The 17,460-nt window shown below is 45.9% G+C and overlaps 1 protein-coding gene across 8 annotated transcripts in view; it reads left to right on the plus strand.

Moving 5' to 3' along the window:
* The first annotated feature begins 14,679 nt into the window (after positions 1-14,679).
* Positions 14,680-17,460, plus strand: part of DOCK7 (dedicator of cytokinesis 7) — a 268,792-nt gene continuing 266,011 nt past the window's right edge. For 5 of the 8 annotated variants that reach the window (XM_070078382.2, XM_089300543.1, XM_089300544.1 and 2 more), the window contains exon 1: positions 14,683-14,868. In XM_070078382.2, the coding sequence (XP_069934483.1) occupies positions 14,831-14,868 (38 nt within the window). In that variant the 5' untranslated portion in view covers positions 14,683-14,830. Of the gene's footprint in view, positions 14,869-17,460 lie in introns of all 8 variants that reach the window. The other 3 variants (XR_016210986.1, XM_089300548.1, XM_089300546.1) reach the window with 3 other exon arrangements.

Below are 17,460 nucleotides of genomic sequence, written 5' to 3' on the forward strand. Positions count from 1 at the left end.
TTAATGCAATAGCCTTCTAAATGGTCTTTCTGCCCCCCATTTTAAAATTCTTTTGAATCTATTTTCTTCATTAAAATGGGAAATCATTATTGCACTCATATGTGACTATATTGTTCCCTGTCACTTCCCCCACTTCCCATACTACTTCCCTGTGTACTTTTTATTTCTTAGCCCAGCATATGAAGCTCTTCATCAACTGGCTTCTGCTTTTTCTCTCCAGATTCACTTCTAATCACTCCCTGCCTTGCACTGTATGTGCCAACCACACAGAATTATTTACAGTTCCACAAAGCAAGCCTAGTGCTCACACCTCACTGCATCTGTCCCCGCCATTCACTCTGTCCAGAATGCCCATTCCCTAGCCTCGTTAGTTTCAGTGCTTGGCCAGTTTCTACTTGTCATTTAAGATTCAGGTCAGATCATTTCCTCTAGGAAGTTTTTCTTGATCATCCAGGTTTAATTATGGTACCCTCACATGTATTCCCAAACTATTCATGTATATGCTTATCAAAGAATTGCTTGTTTGTTGTTTACTTTTCTCCTATAGCTTTCTTATCAACTAACTGGATAGCAAGAACTGTATTCTCATTAATAGCTTTATCAGTAGACCTTAGCAAACCCTAGCACAGTGTGACACTTAAAAAAATATTTATTCAGTGAGTGATGAATGAACGAATGGTTTGTTTCCAGGGAGTCATGAAAACAGCAATTGAATGAAAAAAGATACCTGAGTTTTGTGCCTGGTTCTGCCACTTCCTGGAAGATTTTAGGTGAAATCATGCCACTCCTTTTCTTTTCCTTTTTTAAGATTTATTTATTTGAAACGCAGAGTTAGAGAGAGACATAGAGAGACAGAGAGAGAAGTCTTCTGCTGGTTCACTCCTCAAATGGCTGCAACGACCGGAGCTGGGGGGATCTGAAACCAGAAGCCAGGAGCTCTTCCACTACTTTCCTAGGCCATTAGCAGGGAGCTGGATCAGAAGTAGAACAGCTGGGACTCAAACCAGCGCCCATATGGAATGCCAGTGCCAGAGGCAGAGGCTTAACCTACTACGCCACAGTGCCAGCCCTGAAATTATGCCACTCCACTTGAGTTGAACCAGATAAGTTCTCAACTTCCTTCCAGATTTATGATTTACAAATACATAATTCAGGGGAAGTAAAGCATGAAAACTCAGAGAAGACAGCATTAAAAGATTTATTAAATAATTCTTATATTTAAAAATATATTTTTGAAAAACATGCCAAATGAAAATGAACATTTATAATGATAGTTAAGTTCTTTGTCTTACAATTTTTTAAGCTATTTTTGTGGAATCAATCATTTTCATAAATACTTCAGAAATATACCTATTATCATCTCTGTTTGCGAGATAAAGAAGGTGAAATTAGCTGCTGTTAGGGTCATTCATTAGAGACAGAAGCAGAGACAGAGGCAGTGTCAGAATCTGATTTAGAATTGACTCAATAAAATATTCCACTTTTTGTAAAACAGATCTGTGATATTACAGAGCTAAATTGTAAAGAAAGCAGCCATAAACTAAAATGAACTCAAGATAGATTAAAATGGCAAACATCAAAGCTAATGCACAAGATGACAGTCTATTTTAGAAACACACAATTATAGGGCTGGCAGAGGGGTCATCCTCCACATTTTCCCTACTTTTAAGTAATACCTAAGTAAGTTCCAAAGAGGCTAGTTACACAGTTCTTAAGAATATTTGGAAAAGGATTATCTTACAGTTCTTTTTCACATTAGTCTCAGTGCTTTATGATCCTAATAACAGAATTTTTGTTTACTTTAGCAGCCTCCTGCTTTCATTACCTTTATTTTATGGTTGAAGGAGGAAAGATCCAGAAAGTTTGTGTTTTGCTCAAGTCACATGGTAAGATAATGGCAGATCCAGAACTAAAAATCTACTTTGTCTGATTTCTAGTCCCTGCTCCAAGCCTATCAAGAGGGATTATGACTTTAAATTCCCTCTCCATTAGGCTGTCAACAACTTTTCAATATTTTTCAATATGGTCCTTGGCTTCCCATCCAAGGCCTTATCTCAGTTCATAGACTGAACTAGTTCCAGAAGTGTCCTCATAGAGTTAGAAACATACCAGGGGACTCCAATTTAATCCCATCAAGGTGGCATGTACCAATGCCATCTCACTAGTCCAAGTGATCAATTTCACTTCACAATTGATCATAATGAAAGGACTAAGAGTCAAAGGGAGCACATAAACAAGTCTAGTACCTGCTAATACTAACCAATAGAATAAATAAAGGGGAGAGTGATCCAACATGGGAAGCGAGATACTCAGCAGACTCATAGAATGGCGGATGTCCTAAACAGCACTCTGGCCTCAGAATCAGCCCTAAAGGCATTCGGATCTGGCTGAAAAGCCCATGAGAGTATTTCAGGTATGGAAAGCCAAGACACTCTGGGAAAAAAAAAAAAACACCTAAATGAAAGATCTCTGTGAGTGAGATCCCAGTGGAAAGAACAGGTCTTCAAAGAAGGAGGTACCTTTCTCTGAAGGGAGGAGAGGAGAGAACCTCCACTTTGACTATGACCTTGTCTAAACAAGATAAGAGTCGGAGAACTCAAGGGGCTTCCATAGCCTTGGAAACTCATGACTGGTGCATAGGGAGATTACTGATGCCATAAACAGGAGTGTCAATTTGTAAAGTCAACAACAGGAGTCACTGTGCACTTACTCCTCATGTAAGATCTCTGTCCTTAATGTGCTGTACATTGAGGCTTAATGCTATAACGAGTACTCAAACAGTATATTTCACTTTGTGTTTAATGTGCTGTACATTGAGGCTTAATGCTATAACGAGTACTCAAACAGTATATTTCACTTTGTGTTTCTATGGGGGTGCAAACTGTTGAAATCTTTACTTAATGTATACTAAACTGATCTTCTGTTAAAAAAAGAAGAAGAAGAAATTAGCAATTCCCAACTTGACTCTCACTGGGATTAAACATGACAATAGGTCTGATCTGATTTCATCATCATTTAAAAAATCATCTATTATTTTTCACTTTATGTTTCTGTGTGGGAGCAAACTGTTGAAATCTTTACTTAATGTATGCTAAACATTCAAAAATCTTATCCTTTCCTGGCTGTGGTAGGCAGAATTTTGAGACGGCACTCCAAGATTCCTGTCACTGGTGGACAAATTTTGTATAAGTCACCCTTTCATGTGGGCAGGACTTAAAGGTATGATAGGATAGTTGATTTCCTGTTAAGTTACATGTTATGACAAAGGAGAGGGTCACCTTTGGTCACCCAGATATCGAAAAGTAAGATGCTAGCCTTATATCATTATATTTGGTGAGAAATGAAATGCTTCTCTAAATATAGTTTCCTCAGCTTCTCTAATTTCTACCTTTAAAAATGTTGTGTGGTTTTCTATCCCCCTTTTCCCTCCCGAGGTAGTGGACGAAAGGAGCCTCTTTCTCTTCAAGGTTATCAAAAGTGTCTCTCTTATATTTTCATGTTTTCTCTTTTCTTCCAAGTCGTTGCCCACAACCTACAATTAAGTATAGAGAGTCTTCTACCCAAGAGAATCTTTCCATGACTCCAGCTCTCTTGAAAATTGTATGCTTCTTTACTTTGTGTCAGAACTGCTTGTCCCAGATCTATCCTAATGTTCTTATGGAACACTGGGCCCAGTCCTTCCTGGATCTGTAACCAGTAGCGGCCAAGCCTCAGTTCTTAGTCCCATGAAGGAAGTAAGAATGACACAATAGGTCACCGCTGACATGGATTCCAAGCTGGCCCTTGACCAAACATCATTTTCCTCTACATTATTTCCTTAATACCTGACTGCTTAGATGTTCTAGTATGGCTACATTCTTTTCTTCTCTGATCAGTGGGTTGTCTTTATTTTTCTGACCTTTTTTTTTTTTTTTTTTTTTAAATTTGAGAGGCAGAGTTACAGAGAGAGGGATCTTCCATCTGCTGGTTCACTCCCCAAATGGCTGCAACGGCCTGATCTGGAGCCAGGGGCCAGGAGCCAGGAGCCAGGAGCTTCTTCTGGATCTTCCACTTGGGTACACAGGCCCGAGCACTTAGGCCATCTTTCGCTAGCTTTCCAGGCCATTAGTAAAGAGCTGGATCAGAAGAGGAGCAGCCAGAACACAAACCAGCACCCATATGGGATGCTGGTGCTGTAGGCAGAGGCTAAACCTACTATGCCACAGTGCTGGCCCCTGAGTTTTTTTTTTTTTCTGCCAACTTAGAAAGATAATGAATTCCCATGTTCCTATAACCCAGCTTTAACAATTATCAACATAAATCCATGTTGAATCATTTTTAAAGCAAATGCTAACCCTTATATCATTTTATTCATAAGTACTTAAGTATGTATCGTCATAAAATAAAGAGCTCTTTTGATTTATTTTATTTATTTATTTTTTTGACAGGCAGAGTTAGACAGTGAGAGAGAGAGACAGAGAGAAAGGTCTTCCTTCCGTTGGTTCACCTCCCAAATGGCCGCTACGGCCTGCATGCTACACCGATCCAAAGCCAGGAGCCAGGTGCTTCCTCCTGGTCTCCCATGCGGGTGCAGGGTCCAAGCACTTGGGCCATCCTCCACTGCCCTCCTGGGCCACAGCAGAGAGCTGGACTGGAAGATGGGCAACCGGGACAGAATCCGGCGCCCCGACCAGGACTAGAACCTGGGTGCCGGCGCCGCAGGCAGAGGATTAGCCTAGTGAGCCGCAGCACTGGCCATCTTTTGATTTATTTTTAAAAACAGGGAGACAGAGACAGAGATCTTCCATCCACTGGTTTACTGTCTGTATCTCCATAATATCCGGGGCTGGGCCAGGTCAAAGTCAGGAGCCAGGAGCTCAGTCCCAATCTCCTAAATGAGTGGCAGGGACCCAAGTACTTGCTGCCTGCTAGGGTGCACACTAGTAGGAAATTGGAAACAGAAATGAGCCAGATACAAACCCAGGCTCTCTGATAATGGTGTGTGGGCACTGCAAGAACCGACCTAACCACTGCTCTAAATGCCTGCCCCTTTCCGTTCCTTCTCCCTCCCCTCCCCTCTCCTCCCCTCCCCTCCCCCTTTCTTTTCTTCCCTCTCTCTCTTCTTTTTTTCCTTGCATAACTACAACATCCCATCACACATAAATCGATATATATCAACAGGAAACATGACACATTCAAAGCAGGATGATTTTAGGAGGGTTCATTTAAAGGGTATAGCAGAGTAACCTAGGCCTAGTGGCTGGTTAATTTGGTACTACATCCAGGGCCCAGTAGGGATGTGGTAACAGAACCTGGAAGCACAAAGATCTGTAGAGTTGGCTACTTTGTGGAAATCAATCCCCTTTGATGAAGAGACACAACATGCAAGAGGTGGCCTTAAAAGGAGAGAGGCAGGAAATAATAGACGTTATACTCCTTCCTTCCCTTGGTTCTCTTTCCAGGACTTCTCACTGACCAAGGCTAACTCATTGCTAGAGGGGTTGGGAGTCCTGCTGATGCAGTACTTACAGGCCAAACTTCTGGAACACAGAGCAAGGTGGAAAGTAGATCTGGAGGAGCAAATGGAAGACAGCCACAAAATAACAATTCTTAATAATACTTTACACTCCCTTGGTGATTGAAATTTGCCATTGTCTCACAAATGTGTGTTATTTTACAGGTGATTTATGTGGACCAAAGAAACCCCACAGATTGCTTTTGAATTGGTACTTGTGATGATGGTTATAATCTTATATGTCAACCTCATTGGATCACAGAACACCTAAATATTTGGTGTTTTCTGTGAGATTGCCTTTGGGTGAGTTTAACATATTAATCTATCAGCTGGATGAAACAGATTGTTCTTCCTAATGCAGATGTGCCTAATCCAATCAGTTGGAGGCTTAAATAAAACAAAAAGGTAGACGTTCTGAATAAGAGAACTTCTCTGCCTGATTGCCTTTGAGCTGGAACACATTTCTGTTTCTTGTCTTTGGACTCAAACAGAGGCAGGGATCTTCTGGGATCTCAAGCTTGCTGGCCTTTGGACTAGAACTATATCATTGGCTCTCCTGGTTTGCAGGCTTTCAGACCTGTACTACAACTTTATCATTGGCCGGCGCCGCGGCTCAATAGGCTAAGCCTCTGCCTAGCGGCGCCGGCACACTGGGTTCTAGTCCCGGTCGGGGTGCCGGAGACCAGGAGAAGCACCTGGCTCCTGCCTTCGGATCAGCGCGGTGTGCCGGCCGCGGCGGCCATTGGAGGGTGAACCAATGGCAAAAGGAAGACCTGTCTCTCTCTCTCTCACTGTCCACTCTGTCTGTCAAAAAAAAAAAAAAAAAAAAAAAAAAAAAAAAAAACACACCACTTTATCATCAGTTCCCCTGGATCTCCAGCTTATAGAATGCAAATTGTAGGGATTGTCACCCTCCGTAATCTCATAAGTCAATTCTTTTCAATAAATTTCTGTCTGTAAACACACACACAACCAAATTGGTTTTGCTTCTCTGAAAAATTCTAACTAAATTGCAGCATATATCAGTACTTTATTTCTTTTTTGCTACTGAATAATATTCTGTTGCATGGATATACCACGTTTTATTTCTTCATCAGTTGATGGCTGTTTGTGATGTTTATACTTTTTAGCTATTTATGAACCATGTACAAATTTGTCTGTAGACATATAACTTCATTTCTCTTGAGAATATATGCACAGCAATGGAAATGCTGGTCAGAAGTATCTTGGGAGACTACCAGTGTGTTTTCCAAAGTGTCTGCACCACATTGCATTCCCACTAGTAGTATATGAGGGAATTTCTCCACATCTTCATCAATGTTTATCTATTCTTTCTTCTTTTTTTTTTTTTTTAAAGATTTATTTGTTTGAAAGACAGAGTTACAGAGAGAGATAGAGACAGAGAGAGAGGTCTTCCATCCGCAGGTTCACTCCCCAGATGGCTGCAACGGCCGGAGCTGCGCCGATCCAAAGCCAGGAGCCAGGAGCTTTTTCCAGGTCTCCCACGTGGGTGCAGGGGCCCAAGGACTTGGGCCATCTTCTACTGCTATCCCAGGCCATAGCAGAGAGCTGGATCAGAAGTGGAGCACCCATATGGGATGCCAGCGCTTCAGGCCAGGCCTTTAACCTGTTGCGCCATAGCACCAGCCCCTATCCTTTCAATTCTGGTTATCCTAATGGCTGTGAAGTGGTATCTCACTATGGTTTTGAGTTGCATTTACCTGATGGCTAATGATATAGATAATCTTTTTATGTGTCTTGGTCATTTGCATATCTTCATTGGAGAAATGTATATGCAAATTGTTTGCCTATTTTAAAATTGAGTTATTTGTAAATTATTTATTTGTAAGAGTTTGTTACATATTCTAGATAAGTCTTATCAGATAAATGATTTGTACATATTTTATTCCATTCTGTAACTTGTCTTTTCACTTTTTCAAGATGTCTTTTGAATCACAAAACTTTGCATTTTATTCATTACTTTTGTTGCTAATTCTATTTTTAATATTAAAAAAATCCTTGCCATTTTTTTTTATTTGACAGGATTAGACAGTGAGAGAGAGAGAGACAGAGAGAAAGGTCTTCCTTCCATCAGTTCACCCCGCAAAAGGCCGCTACGGCCGGAGCTACGCCAATCCGCAGCCAGGAGCCAGGAGCTTCTTCCAGGTCTCCCACGTGGGTGCAGGGGCCCAAGGACTTGGACCATCTTCCACTGCTTTCCCAGGCCACAGCAGAGAGCTGGATTGGAAGTGGAGCTCGAACCGGCGCCCATATGGGTTGCTGGCGCTTCAGGCCAGGGCATTAACCCACTGCGCCTCAGTGCCAGTCCCAGCTAGAATTCTTTAATTGAAGAATTTTGCCTCATTAAATATGATTACTTTGGTATATGGCAAACTCAAAAAACACAATGGCCTGTTTCTTACGTGGATAGTGAGCCTATATTTTGGGCCATTTAAACTAGGGTGACAGCCTTTTGGATTTCTCCAGCTCTGTAAAGCAGCAGAACTAGGAAACACAAATACATTCCCTTCTGGCAGGATTGTGACTGTAGTCTCTGCATCATTTTCACGAGATCCATACTAGACACTATTAGTATGGCATGTTGTATCTGCAGGGCTCCTCTGGATTGTAGCTGCAGCAGCCGTGTGGACAGTTCTCATGCACTCTGACGGCTCGCCATGTGAAGCGTCCCCTCTGTCTCTGACCTTTCTGCAGCACGGAGTGTGGGGATAGTTACTCTCTCCCTGGCCTGCCCTCAACCCAGCCATCTAGAAGTCCTTAGCTAGATACTCAGCCTTGGGAGGGACATCTTGTGGTGAATTCTACCTCTCGGGCAGGCTGTAGGCAGGGTTGAGCCTCAGATGCACTGTGGTAATACCTCAGTAACACAACTGACGTTCCCTGCTCTGCTCTGTTCTCTTCAATACCTCATTCCAGCTTCTAACCATCACTTCCTTAATAAACTGTTGCCATTGGACTCTTTGTTTCAAGCTCTACCTTTGGGGAAATATAAATTAAGGCTGGATCTAAACATATTTTGGTTCATGGCAATTTTTTTCACACTCAAAAACATCTAATGGGTAATTTTAATGGATCAGGCAATGTATTAGATGCTGGAAATACAATGGTGAATAAGAGATCAAGTCCAAATAGGGGGCACAGATTAACAGGAAATAATTTAATAGTGTAGTGAGTATTACAACAGAGTAAACAAGACTTTTATTAGTTGTGAAGTATGACCAGGAATAGGATTCCTGAAGAACTGTCCCTTCAAAAAAATCACATTTACTAGGTATTAAGAGGGTGTGGGGGACAGGTGTTTGGTGCAGTTGCTTGGGATGCCTGCATCGCTTATATCAAAGTGCTTGGTTGGAGTATTGGCTCCTTTGCTTCTGATCTAGCATTCTGCTAATGCCCACCCTGGGAGGCAGCAGATGATGGCTCAAGTGCTTGGGTCCCTGCTACTCATGTGGGAGATCCAGATGTAGCTGGCCTTGGCTTGGCCCAGGCCACTTTGTTTGTATTTATTTATTTATTTATTTATTGACAGGCAGAGTGGACAGTGAGAGAGAGAGAGAAAGGTCTTCCTTTTGCCGTTGGTTCACCCTCCGATGGCCGCCGTGGCGGGCGCGCTGCGCTGATCCAATGGCAGTAGCCAGGTGCTTCTCCTGGTCTTCCATGGGGTGCAGGGCCCAAGCACTTGGGCCATCCTCCACTGCACTCCCTGGCCACAGCAGAGAGCTGGCCTGGAAGAGGGGCAACCGGGACAGAATCCGGTGCCCCGACCAGGACTAGAACCTGGTGTGCCAGCGCCGCAAGGCGGAGGATTAGCCTAGTGAGCTGTGGTGCCGGCCTGTTTTATTTTAATTTATTATTTATTTGAGAGGCAAAGTTACTGATAGAAGGAGAGGGAGAGAGAGAGAGAGAGAGAGAGAGAGAGATAGAGAGAGAGAGAGAGAGAGAAAAATTGATCTTCCGTCTACTGGGTCACTCCCCAAATGGCTGCATTGACCTGGTCTGGGCCAGGCCAAAGCCAGGAGCTTCATCCCAGACTCCAAAGTGGGTCAGAGGCCCAATCACTTGGGCTGTCTTCTGCTGCTTTCTTAAGTGTATAAGCAAGAATCTTGATCAGAAATGGAGCAGCCAGGACTTGTACTGCCACCCATATGAGATGCTGGCACCTCAGGCAGCTGCTTAACCAGCTGTGCCACAGTGCTGGCCCCAGCCCTGGATTCTGTGGGCCTTTGAGGAGAGTGAACCAGTAGATGGAAGAACCCTGTCTATCTTCAAATGAAAGGAAAATAAATAAGTAATTTTTTAAAGTATGACGGACAGAGGACCAGCCCAGGCAAAAGCATCCTTAGCTTGGATTTAGTGCGCAACCCCTATACTTCAGTTTGGGATTGAAGTAAACCCAAGTGACATGCTCCATGCTCCAGTCCTCCCTTCCGCTGCACCGCCCTCAATATGGCTTTGCTAGAGGTCTGCAGTGAAGGGAGCGCCATGTAGATCTTACTGGATGAATCCAATGTGCTTCCCAGAGCCTAACCATTCCTTATGTCCCCCCAAATCCTGAAAGAACCTATTCTGCCTGCAAAGCCAGAACTTTGTCTCTCATGACATAGAATTTTACTCCTTTGTTCTGGGGTGGTAGAGCCTTCACTGTGTCCCAGGCTTAATCCTCCAAAGTGCTCTATTAGAGGAGAAAACTTGAGCTCAATAAAGGCTAGAATGTGAAACTCAGGACTCGCACTCCTTTTATCTTTTTTTACCTGCCATCTCCTCAGGTCTTCTGGTTGAGGGAACACTTGCATGTCTAATGAGAAAACTGTCCTGAGGTTTTATAACCTAAAACTCACTGCTTTGAGGTGACTTTGCCCAATCACGGCTGGCCCCTGATATGTCGTTTTCCAGTATTTTCCCATGGACAGGGAATTTGGGTCCTGAATCCCAGTCAACGGTGGGGCCACTGATGCTCCCAGAGGTCCAGCTAGACTCTCTGCAAGGTTATAACAAGGTTAAACTCTGTTCAGTTTTCACCATCTCTTATCAAACAGACATTTATATGATAATCCAGTCTTTACTAGATGCTGTGTTTGATACTCTTTAGATACATACTCAAATAGCTCCCTAATTTTTTGCCTCATCACTTAACATATCACTTGCCTAGTTAGCTCTTCAACCAGACGTTAAACACTTTCAGGACAGAAATAGTGTCTTAATTAGCCTTGTATCTCCAGGGTCTCCTACTGTGGAGCCTTAATGAATGTTAGCTGACTGAATGAAGGTCTGTATCAGATAAGACTCCTTCAATCGCTAAGGACGGAAAGCCCAACTCAAACTAGCTTGAACAAAGAATCCAGCATATTATTAGTCGATGTAACTGCAAAGTCCAAGGCTCATGTCACGTTGTAAGAAACTTACCTCGGCACAGCGTGCTGGCCGCAACATGTCGGCTGTAGCAGCCACTTTGGGGGTGAACCAACGGAAAAAGGAAGACCTTTCTCTCTGTCTCTCTCTCTCTCACGTCTAACTCTGCCTGTCAAAAAAAAAAAAAAAAAAAAAAGGAAAGAAACTTACAATCTTCAACTTTTTGCTCTCCTCGCTGCTGTTTGGTTTCACGCTCAGGCAGGCCCTCTTTTTTTTTTTTTTTTTTTTTTTATATTTATTTGACAGGTAGAGTTACAGACAGTGAGAGAGAGAGATGGAGAGAAAGGTCCTCCTTCCGTTGGTTTGCTCCCCAAATGGCCGCCATGGCCGGCACTGTGCCGATCAAAGCCAGGAGCCAGGTGCTGCTTCCTGGTCTCCCATGTGGGTGCAGGGCCCATGCACTTGGACCATCCTCCACTGCCTTCCTGGGCCACAGCAGAGAGCTGGACTGGAAGAGGAGCAACCAGGACTAGAACCCGGCACCATATGGGATGCTGGCACCGCAGGTGGAGGATTAACCAAGTGAGCCATGGTGCTGGCCCCAAGGCAGGGCTTCTTTAGATAGGTATCCTGGTATGGAAAACACAATTTTTAGTTCTGATTGGGCCTCAGTGTCTTGTCTTGATTCATGTGCCTATCCCTAATCCAGACACAGATCCTGGGGGAGTGTGCTGCACTTCTTGGCTAGGCCTGGGTCACATGCTCATCCTTGAAACTTGGGGGAAAGGAAGCAGCTCACGCCTTACAATGAATTAAAATTGGTGTGTATGCTTGCATGTGTGTGCATGTGTGTGTGTGTAGGCAGTGGCATATGAAACATGAATGCCAGTGAGCCAAAGCAATTTCACCTGTTTTTTTTTTTTTTTTTTCAAGATTGATTGATTGATTTGAGAAACAAGGTAACAGGGAAGGAGGGGGAGAGATCGATCTTCCATCCATTGGTTCATTCCCCAAATGACTACAGTGGCCAGAGCTGGGCCAGGGTGAAGCCAGGAGCCAGGAGCTTCTTCCAGGTCTCCCACGTGGGTGCAGGGACCCAAGAACTTGGGCCATCTTGTGTTGCTTTCCCAGGTACATTAGCAGGGAGCTGGACTGGCAGTGGAGCAGCCTGGACTTGAACCTGCACTCCAATATAGGATGTTTGTGTCCCAAGTGGTGATGTGATAAACCACTGCAGCACAACACTGGCGTCAGCAATTTCACTTTTACTCCCATTTCTGAATTCTGTATTCCCTGAGATTGGATCCCTGTCAGGTAGATAGTGGCCCACATTGTATTTCATCTGTGACTGCCAGATTTTCCCAAGGTAAGGGCTACCTTTCCTGCCTTTTCTCCAGACTCCATCTGCCCTACCGACAGCTTGGTCTCACTTTCCTCTTCCTGCTCTAAATGTTTCCAGTAAGCTGCACAGTGCATGCAATGTCCTTTCAGACACTTTGGCAACTGGTGAGTCATGTATACAAAGAACTATTCAAAGCAAAATGTGGTGAGTTCTCTATGAGAGTAGTGAAAAGATGTTTAGAGAGCAGAGATAAAGGCATACGACATCTGGCTGTGAGCATGGGAGCAGACGACCAATTCAGGGTCTATCAAGCACCCAGGACAAGCTTAAGTGTAAGGAGAATAATGATAATAACAGCAATAACAACAGTAGCAGCTAATCAATATAGTACTCACCATGGGCCAGGCCCTGTTCCAAGAACTTTGTATGCATTAACTCAATATATCTTCACGAAGCCCTTTCAAATTGGCAGAATTATTTCCCCCATTTTAGAAGTGAGATTCAGTTAACTTGCCCAAGGTCACACAGTAAGGAAGTGGCATAACATCACTGGGTTCTTGTAACAGACAGTCTTATTCTAAAAAATTATTTATTTATTTTATTTGAAGGCAGAGAGACAGATCTCCCGTTTGCTGTTTCATTACGCAAATGCCCGCAACAGCTGGGGACTGGTCCAGGCCTGTGCCAGGAGCCCATATGCGTGGCAGGGACCCAAGTACTTGAGACATCACCGGCTGCCTCCCAGGGTGAGCATCAGCAGGAAATTGATTGCAACCCAGACACTCCATGGAGGATGCAGCAGTGTCGGAACCAATGTGGCAGACATCTGCCCGGGAAGGGTCGTAAAGGTCCAGCAGAGTGTTAGCCTCAACCTGTGGTCCTGTGAGTAGATCCCAGCCCTTCCAATGAACTCAAGCTTTCTGAGAGCAAGACAGTGACTAGCTCACCTTTGTGCTCAGTGGTCCCAGGTGGGCTTTCCACCTAGGCAGAAACTGAATATATGTCCTCATGTAACAAGTAAACAAGTTTTTAAAAGCAGTATGTTAGTGGAATGCACACTGTTCTACAAAGAAACTGAGCCTTCTACAAAAACCCAGAGCACTGGACAGGAAGTTTTGGTTCTAAGTCATGGAGGCTTCCACCTCTGACTCAGTGTGTGACTGGGCAAGCGATCTGATGGCTCCAAGCTGCAGATTTTCAAGTGGTAGAAGATAGGAAAACAGATATTCAACATACTCTGCATAGACACACTGAGAATGTAATACTATCTGTAAGTAAACATACACATTAAATTCTTCCAGTACTTCGGAGGAAAGGTACAAGAAACGATTTTTCTCAGTTTCACCACAACCTTCAATAATCAGCCAATAGGAACCGTACATTCTGGCCAGTGTAGGATTACAATGGAATAATAAGACATGATCTCTGTTAGTTTCTACTTTATAGGTTATTAAGGGCAAGGTTAAGTTTCAACGCTAAACACAGAGATGAGCAGAATATCCAAATGGTGAAGTACATTAAGCACTCATTGGATACAGGTATAGGAGCTGTCTTCAAAAAGTCGATGAGAAACGTGTATAATGAAAAAAAAAAAAAAAAACTATGGATTTTAAAAATGTTTTGCACCAAAAGAAACTTTTTGATTCCATTTTCCACGAACTTTGGAAGTACCCTTGTGTATATAAGGAGACCCTGTAGCGGGAGAAGTAATGGACTCTCATTGACACAGAAACAACTGCCTTCAAACAAAAGACACCGGCTGGGGATCTGCGTTTGCAGCTGTCTGAGTTTACTATCTGTGCCTCCTGGGGCCAGTCGCTCAGCTTCTCTGAGCCAATCTCTTTCTCTCTAAAAATGGAGATAGTAACTTCAAAGCATGTTGTGAGGTTTAAAGAAACTCATGCATGTAAAATTTTCATTCAGAGCTTGGCTGTGCACCACAAAGCAACTATTATTGTTACCTCTGCAGGAGGAAGCTCTTTTCTGGCTCTTTTTTTCTATTAGAAAACCCACTGTTTGTCTTGTCAGACCCCTTTCCCAAGGTCGAAGCAGAAAAGTGCTTCAACGTGCTCGGAGATGGGCTGTGCAGGAGCACAAACCCAGCCACCCAGGGCAGCAAGGCAGACACCCCCCCCCCCCCCCCAGGCAAACCCCATCTTCCATTTCCTTGCCTGCCTTTTCGGGAAAGGCAAGCTCCCCCTCTGCGCGTTCAGTCATCTTATTTTCCTGTCTCAAAAGGCCGCCGGCCCTCTCTGGCTTCTCTCCGAGTCCTCTCGGGCGTGCAGGCCCCGCGGCACAGAGGCGACCGAGGCTGGCGTCTCGGTTCCTCCACGCCCCATTCTTCCCCTCGGCTCCCGCCGGCCACAGCCGCCTTCCGAAGCCAGGGCTCCCGCCAGGATTGACGTCTGGGGTTGGCGAGGGGGAGGGAGGGAGGGAGGGAAGGAGCGGTTTTTGTGGTGCGCGCCTCTAAGGAGCATTACGGCAGGGCTCGTTCCCGGCTCCGGCCGCCAGCCCCAGCCTGCCGGGTCCGGAGCCGGGACTGGCGGAGGCCGCGAGGGAGGGAGCGCGAGCGAGGAGGCACGCGCCCGGCGGTCCGCGCCCAGCCCGCCGCCGCCTGAGCAGCCATGGCCGAGCGCCGCGCCTTCGCCCAGAAGATCAGCAGGTAAATCTCGGGCGTGGGGCGCGCCGCCGCAGCCGGAGGAAGAGCCCGAGAGTCCTCCGGGGCCGGGCCTCGGAGGCGGGTGGGTGTGGCGGCGCCGGGATCCCGCGGACCCGGCTTGCGGTTATTGCGGGCACCGGCGAGGCCTCGCGCCGCCTTCGGATCTCGGCCTGCAGCCCGCGCGGGCCGGCTGAGCGCCCGCCGGGAGCGCCGAGGGCCGCGGACGTGCGCGCCCGCCCCCGCCGGCTCCTAGGCGGCCCGGGCCTGGAGTTTCGCGGTGTTTCTGGAAGGGAGGGTGGGGGAAGCTGGTAGGCGGGCGGGCGGGCGCTTCTCAAATTCTTTGTGTTCCCACCCCCGGGCTGGCTGGGGCCCGCGGCGGCGTCGTGCCCCCACCGCTCTCCCCGCCCACCCACCCCGCGATCCCCAGGAGGGGTGCGGGGTCCGCCCTTCTCCACCCCAACAAAAGGAGCGGCGCGCGTGAGGGCCGGGGGCGGGTGGGAGGCCGCCGCTCCTTCACGCCTCTGGCTTCCCGAGGAACCTGACAGGAACCCGCGTTGCACCCCGGAGCCCGGCACACAGAGGGCTCGGGCACCCACGGTTGGAAGCGCGTGGCCACAATGAAAAGTTGCGAGCTGTGGTGTGCACCTTCGGCGTGCAGCTGCCAAAGGCTGGACGAATTGTGGGCTGAAGCTTGGTCTCAGCAGGGAATTTCAGGGTGCGCCGGCGTCTCCGCCACCTCTGGGGGAACATGGATGATGGATAGGCGGGGTTCTTTAGAGTCGCGATTGAGGGGTCGGGAGGAAAGCAGGTGATCGAGGTAGAGGTTGGCGAGATGTTACTTACTTGTAGGGGTTGGTTGCCACCCCCACCCCCCATATTGAAGTAGGGTGGAGGATTCTAGTGTTTGTACAATTTCTTTGTGAAAAGTCCTTAAGGACAAGGCCCTATGCATTTTTAATTTTTAGTAAAGCCAAATTTCTGTGAATTATGATGTCCCAAGAAAGCAAGTATTTGAATGAAATCCACCCCCCCCCCCCCTTCCAGGACGACTGTGTTGTGTGGCTCTGAATCTTAGTACTTCGCTGACATTACTTAAATGTTTCTGGACCTGCCTAAAAGGCCCTTTCCTAACTGCCTGATTTCCATAGTCTTATTCTCTTTGGGCTTGTTTTTCATTGGGAACTTTTTGATACAAGTTTTGTGTCTTTTCTTTTTTGTGTTTTAGAAATGTGTTCCGGTTTTCTCCTTAACAGGCAAAATAGCAAGTTGTGGAGAACATGGGCTATACTGCCAGACTCTGCCATGAGTTCAAATTCTGTTATTTTTTGATTTGTTATATTGGACACGTTGTTGAAACTCTCTTAAATTTTAGATTCCTCATCTGGAAAATGGGGCTGATAATAGTAACCAGCTCATAGGGTTGTTGTGAACGTTAAATGTCATAATTTGTGTAAGTTGCATAGCATAATGCATGGTCTGTATCAGCTGCCATTGAACTACTGTAATAATTAGTATATCCTAGAGAGTTTGGGTAGATAGGAAATTATTGCCCTTTTTTGGGGTATTTCTGAAGACAGGACTAGTTTTTTTAGTTACAGAGAGACAGAGAGGTCTTCCATTCGCTGGTTCACTCACCACATGTCCTTAACAGCCAGGGCTGGGCCAGACCAAAACCAGGAACCAGGAGCTTCATCTGGGTCTCCCACGTGGCTGTAGGTGCCCGAGCACTTGGGCCATCTTCCACTGCTTTCCCAGGCACATCAGCAGGGAGCTGGGTCAGAAGTTGAGCATCCATGACTCAAACTGGCGCCCTTATGGAATGCTGATACTTCAAGTGGTGGCTTAACCCATGATGCCACCATCCTGGTCCCAAAGGCAGTGCTGTTTTAAAAAAGACATATTAGGGGTGGCGCTGTGGCAAAGCAGTTAAAGCTGCCGTCTACAGTGCTGGCACCCCTTATGGGCACTGGTTTGAGTCCTGGCTGCTCCACTTCCGATCCAGCTCTCTGCTATGGTCTGGGAAAGCAGTAGAAGATGGCCCGAGTCCTTGGGCCCTTGCACCTGCTTGGGAGATCCAGAAGAAGCTCCTGGCTCCTGGCTCTGTACTGGCCCAGCTCCAGCCATTCCAGCCAGATGGAGAGAGAAGAAGCTGGAAGACCTCTCCCTCTCCCTGCCTCTGCCTCTCTGTAACTCTTTCAAATAAATAAATAAATCTTTTAAAAAATTGACAATTTTTTAAGAAAAGATTTATTTATTATTTGAAAGGTAGAGTTACAGAGAGGGAGAGGCAGAAGCAGAGAAAAGTCTCTCATCTGCTTGTTCACTTCTCAAATGGCCACAACAGCCAAGGCTGGGCCAGGCCGGAACCAGGAGCCAGGTGCTTCTTCTGGATCTTCCACGTGGGTGCAAGGACCCAAACACTTGGGCCATCCTCAGCTGCTTTCCCTGGTACATTAGCAGGGAACTGGATCAGAAGTGGAGCATCTGGGACCTGAACATGCACCCATATGGGATGCTGGTACTGCAGATGGTGACTTAACCTGCTATGCTACAGCGCTGGCCCCAGTTGACAAGTTTTTTAATATCACTTGTCTT

This window comes from Oryctolagus cuniculus, chromosome 7, assembly GCF_051225735.1.
Source record: "Oryctolagus cuniculus isolate XC-2025 breed Fujian yellow rabbit chromosome 7, ASM5122573v1, whole genome shotgun sequence".
Classification (NCBI taxonomy): Eukaryota; Metazoa; Chordata; class Mammalia; order Lagomorpha; family Leporidae; genus Oryctolagus; species Oryctolagus cuniculus.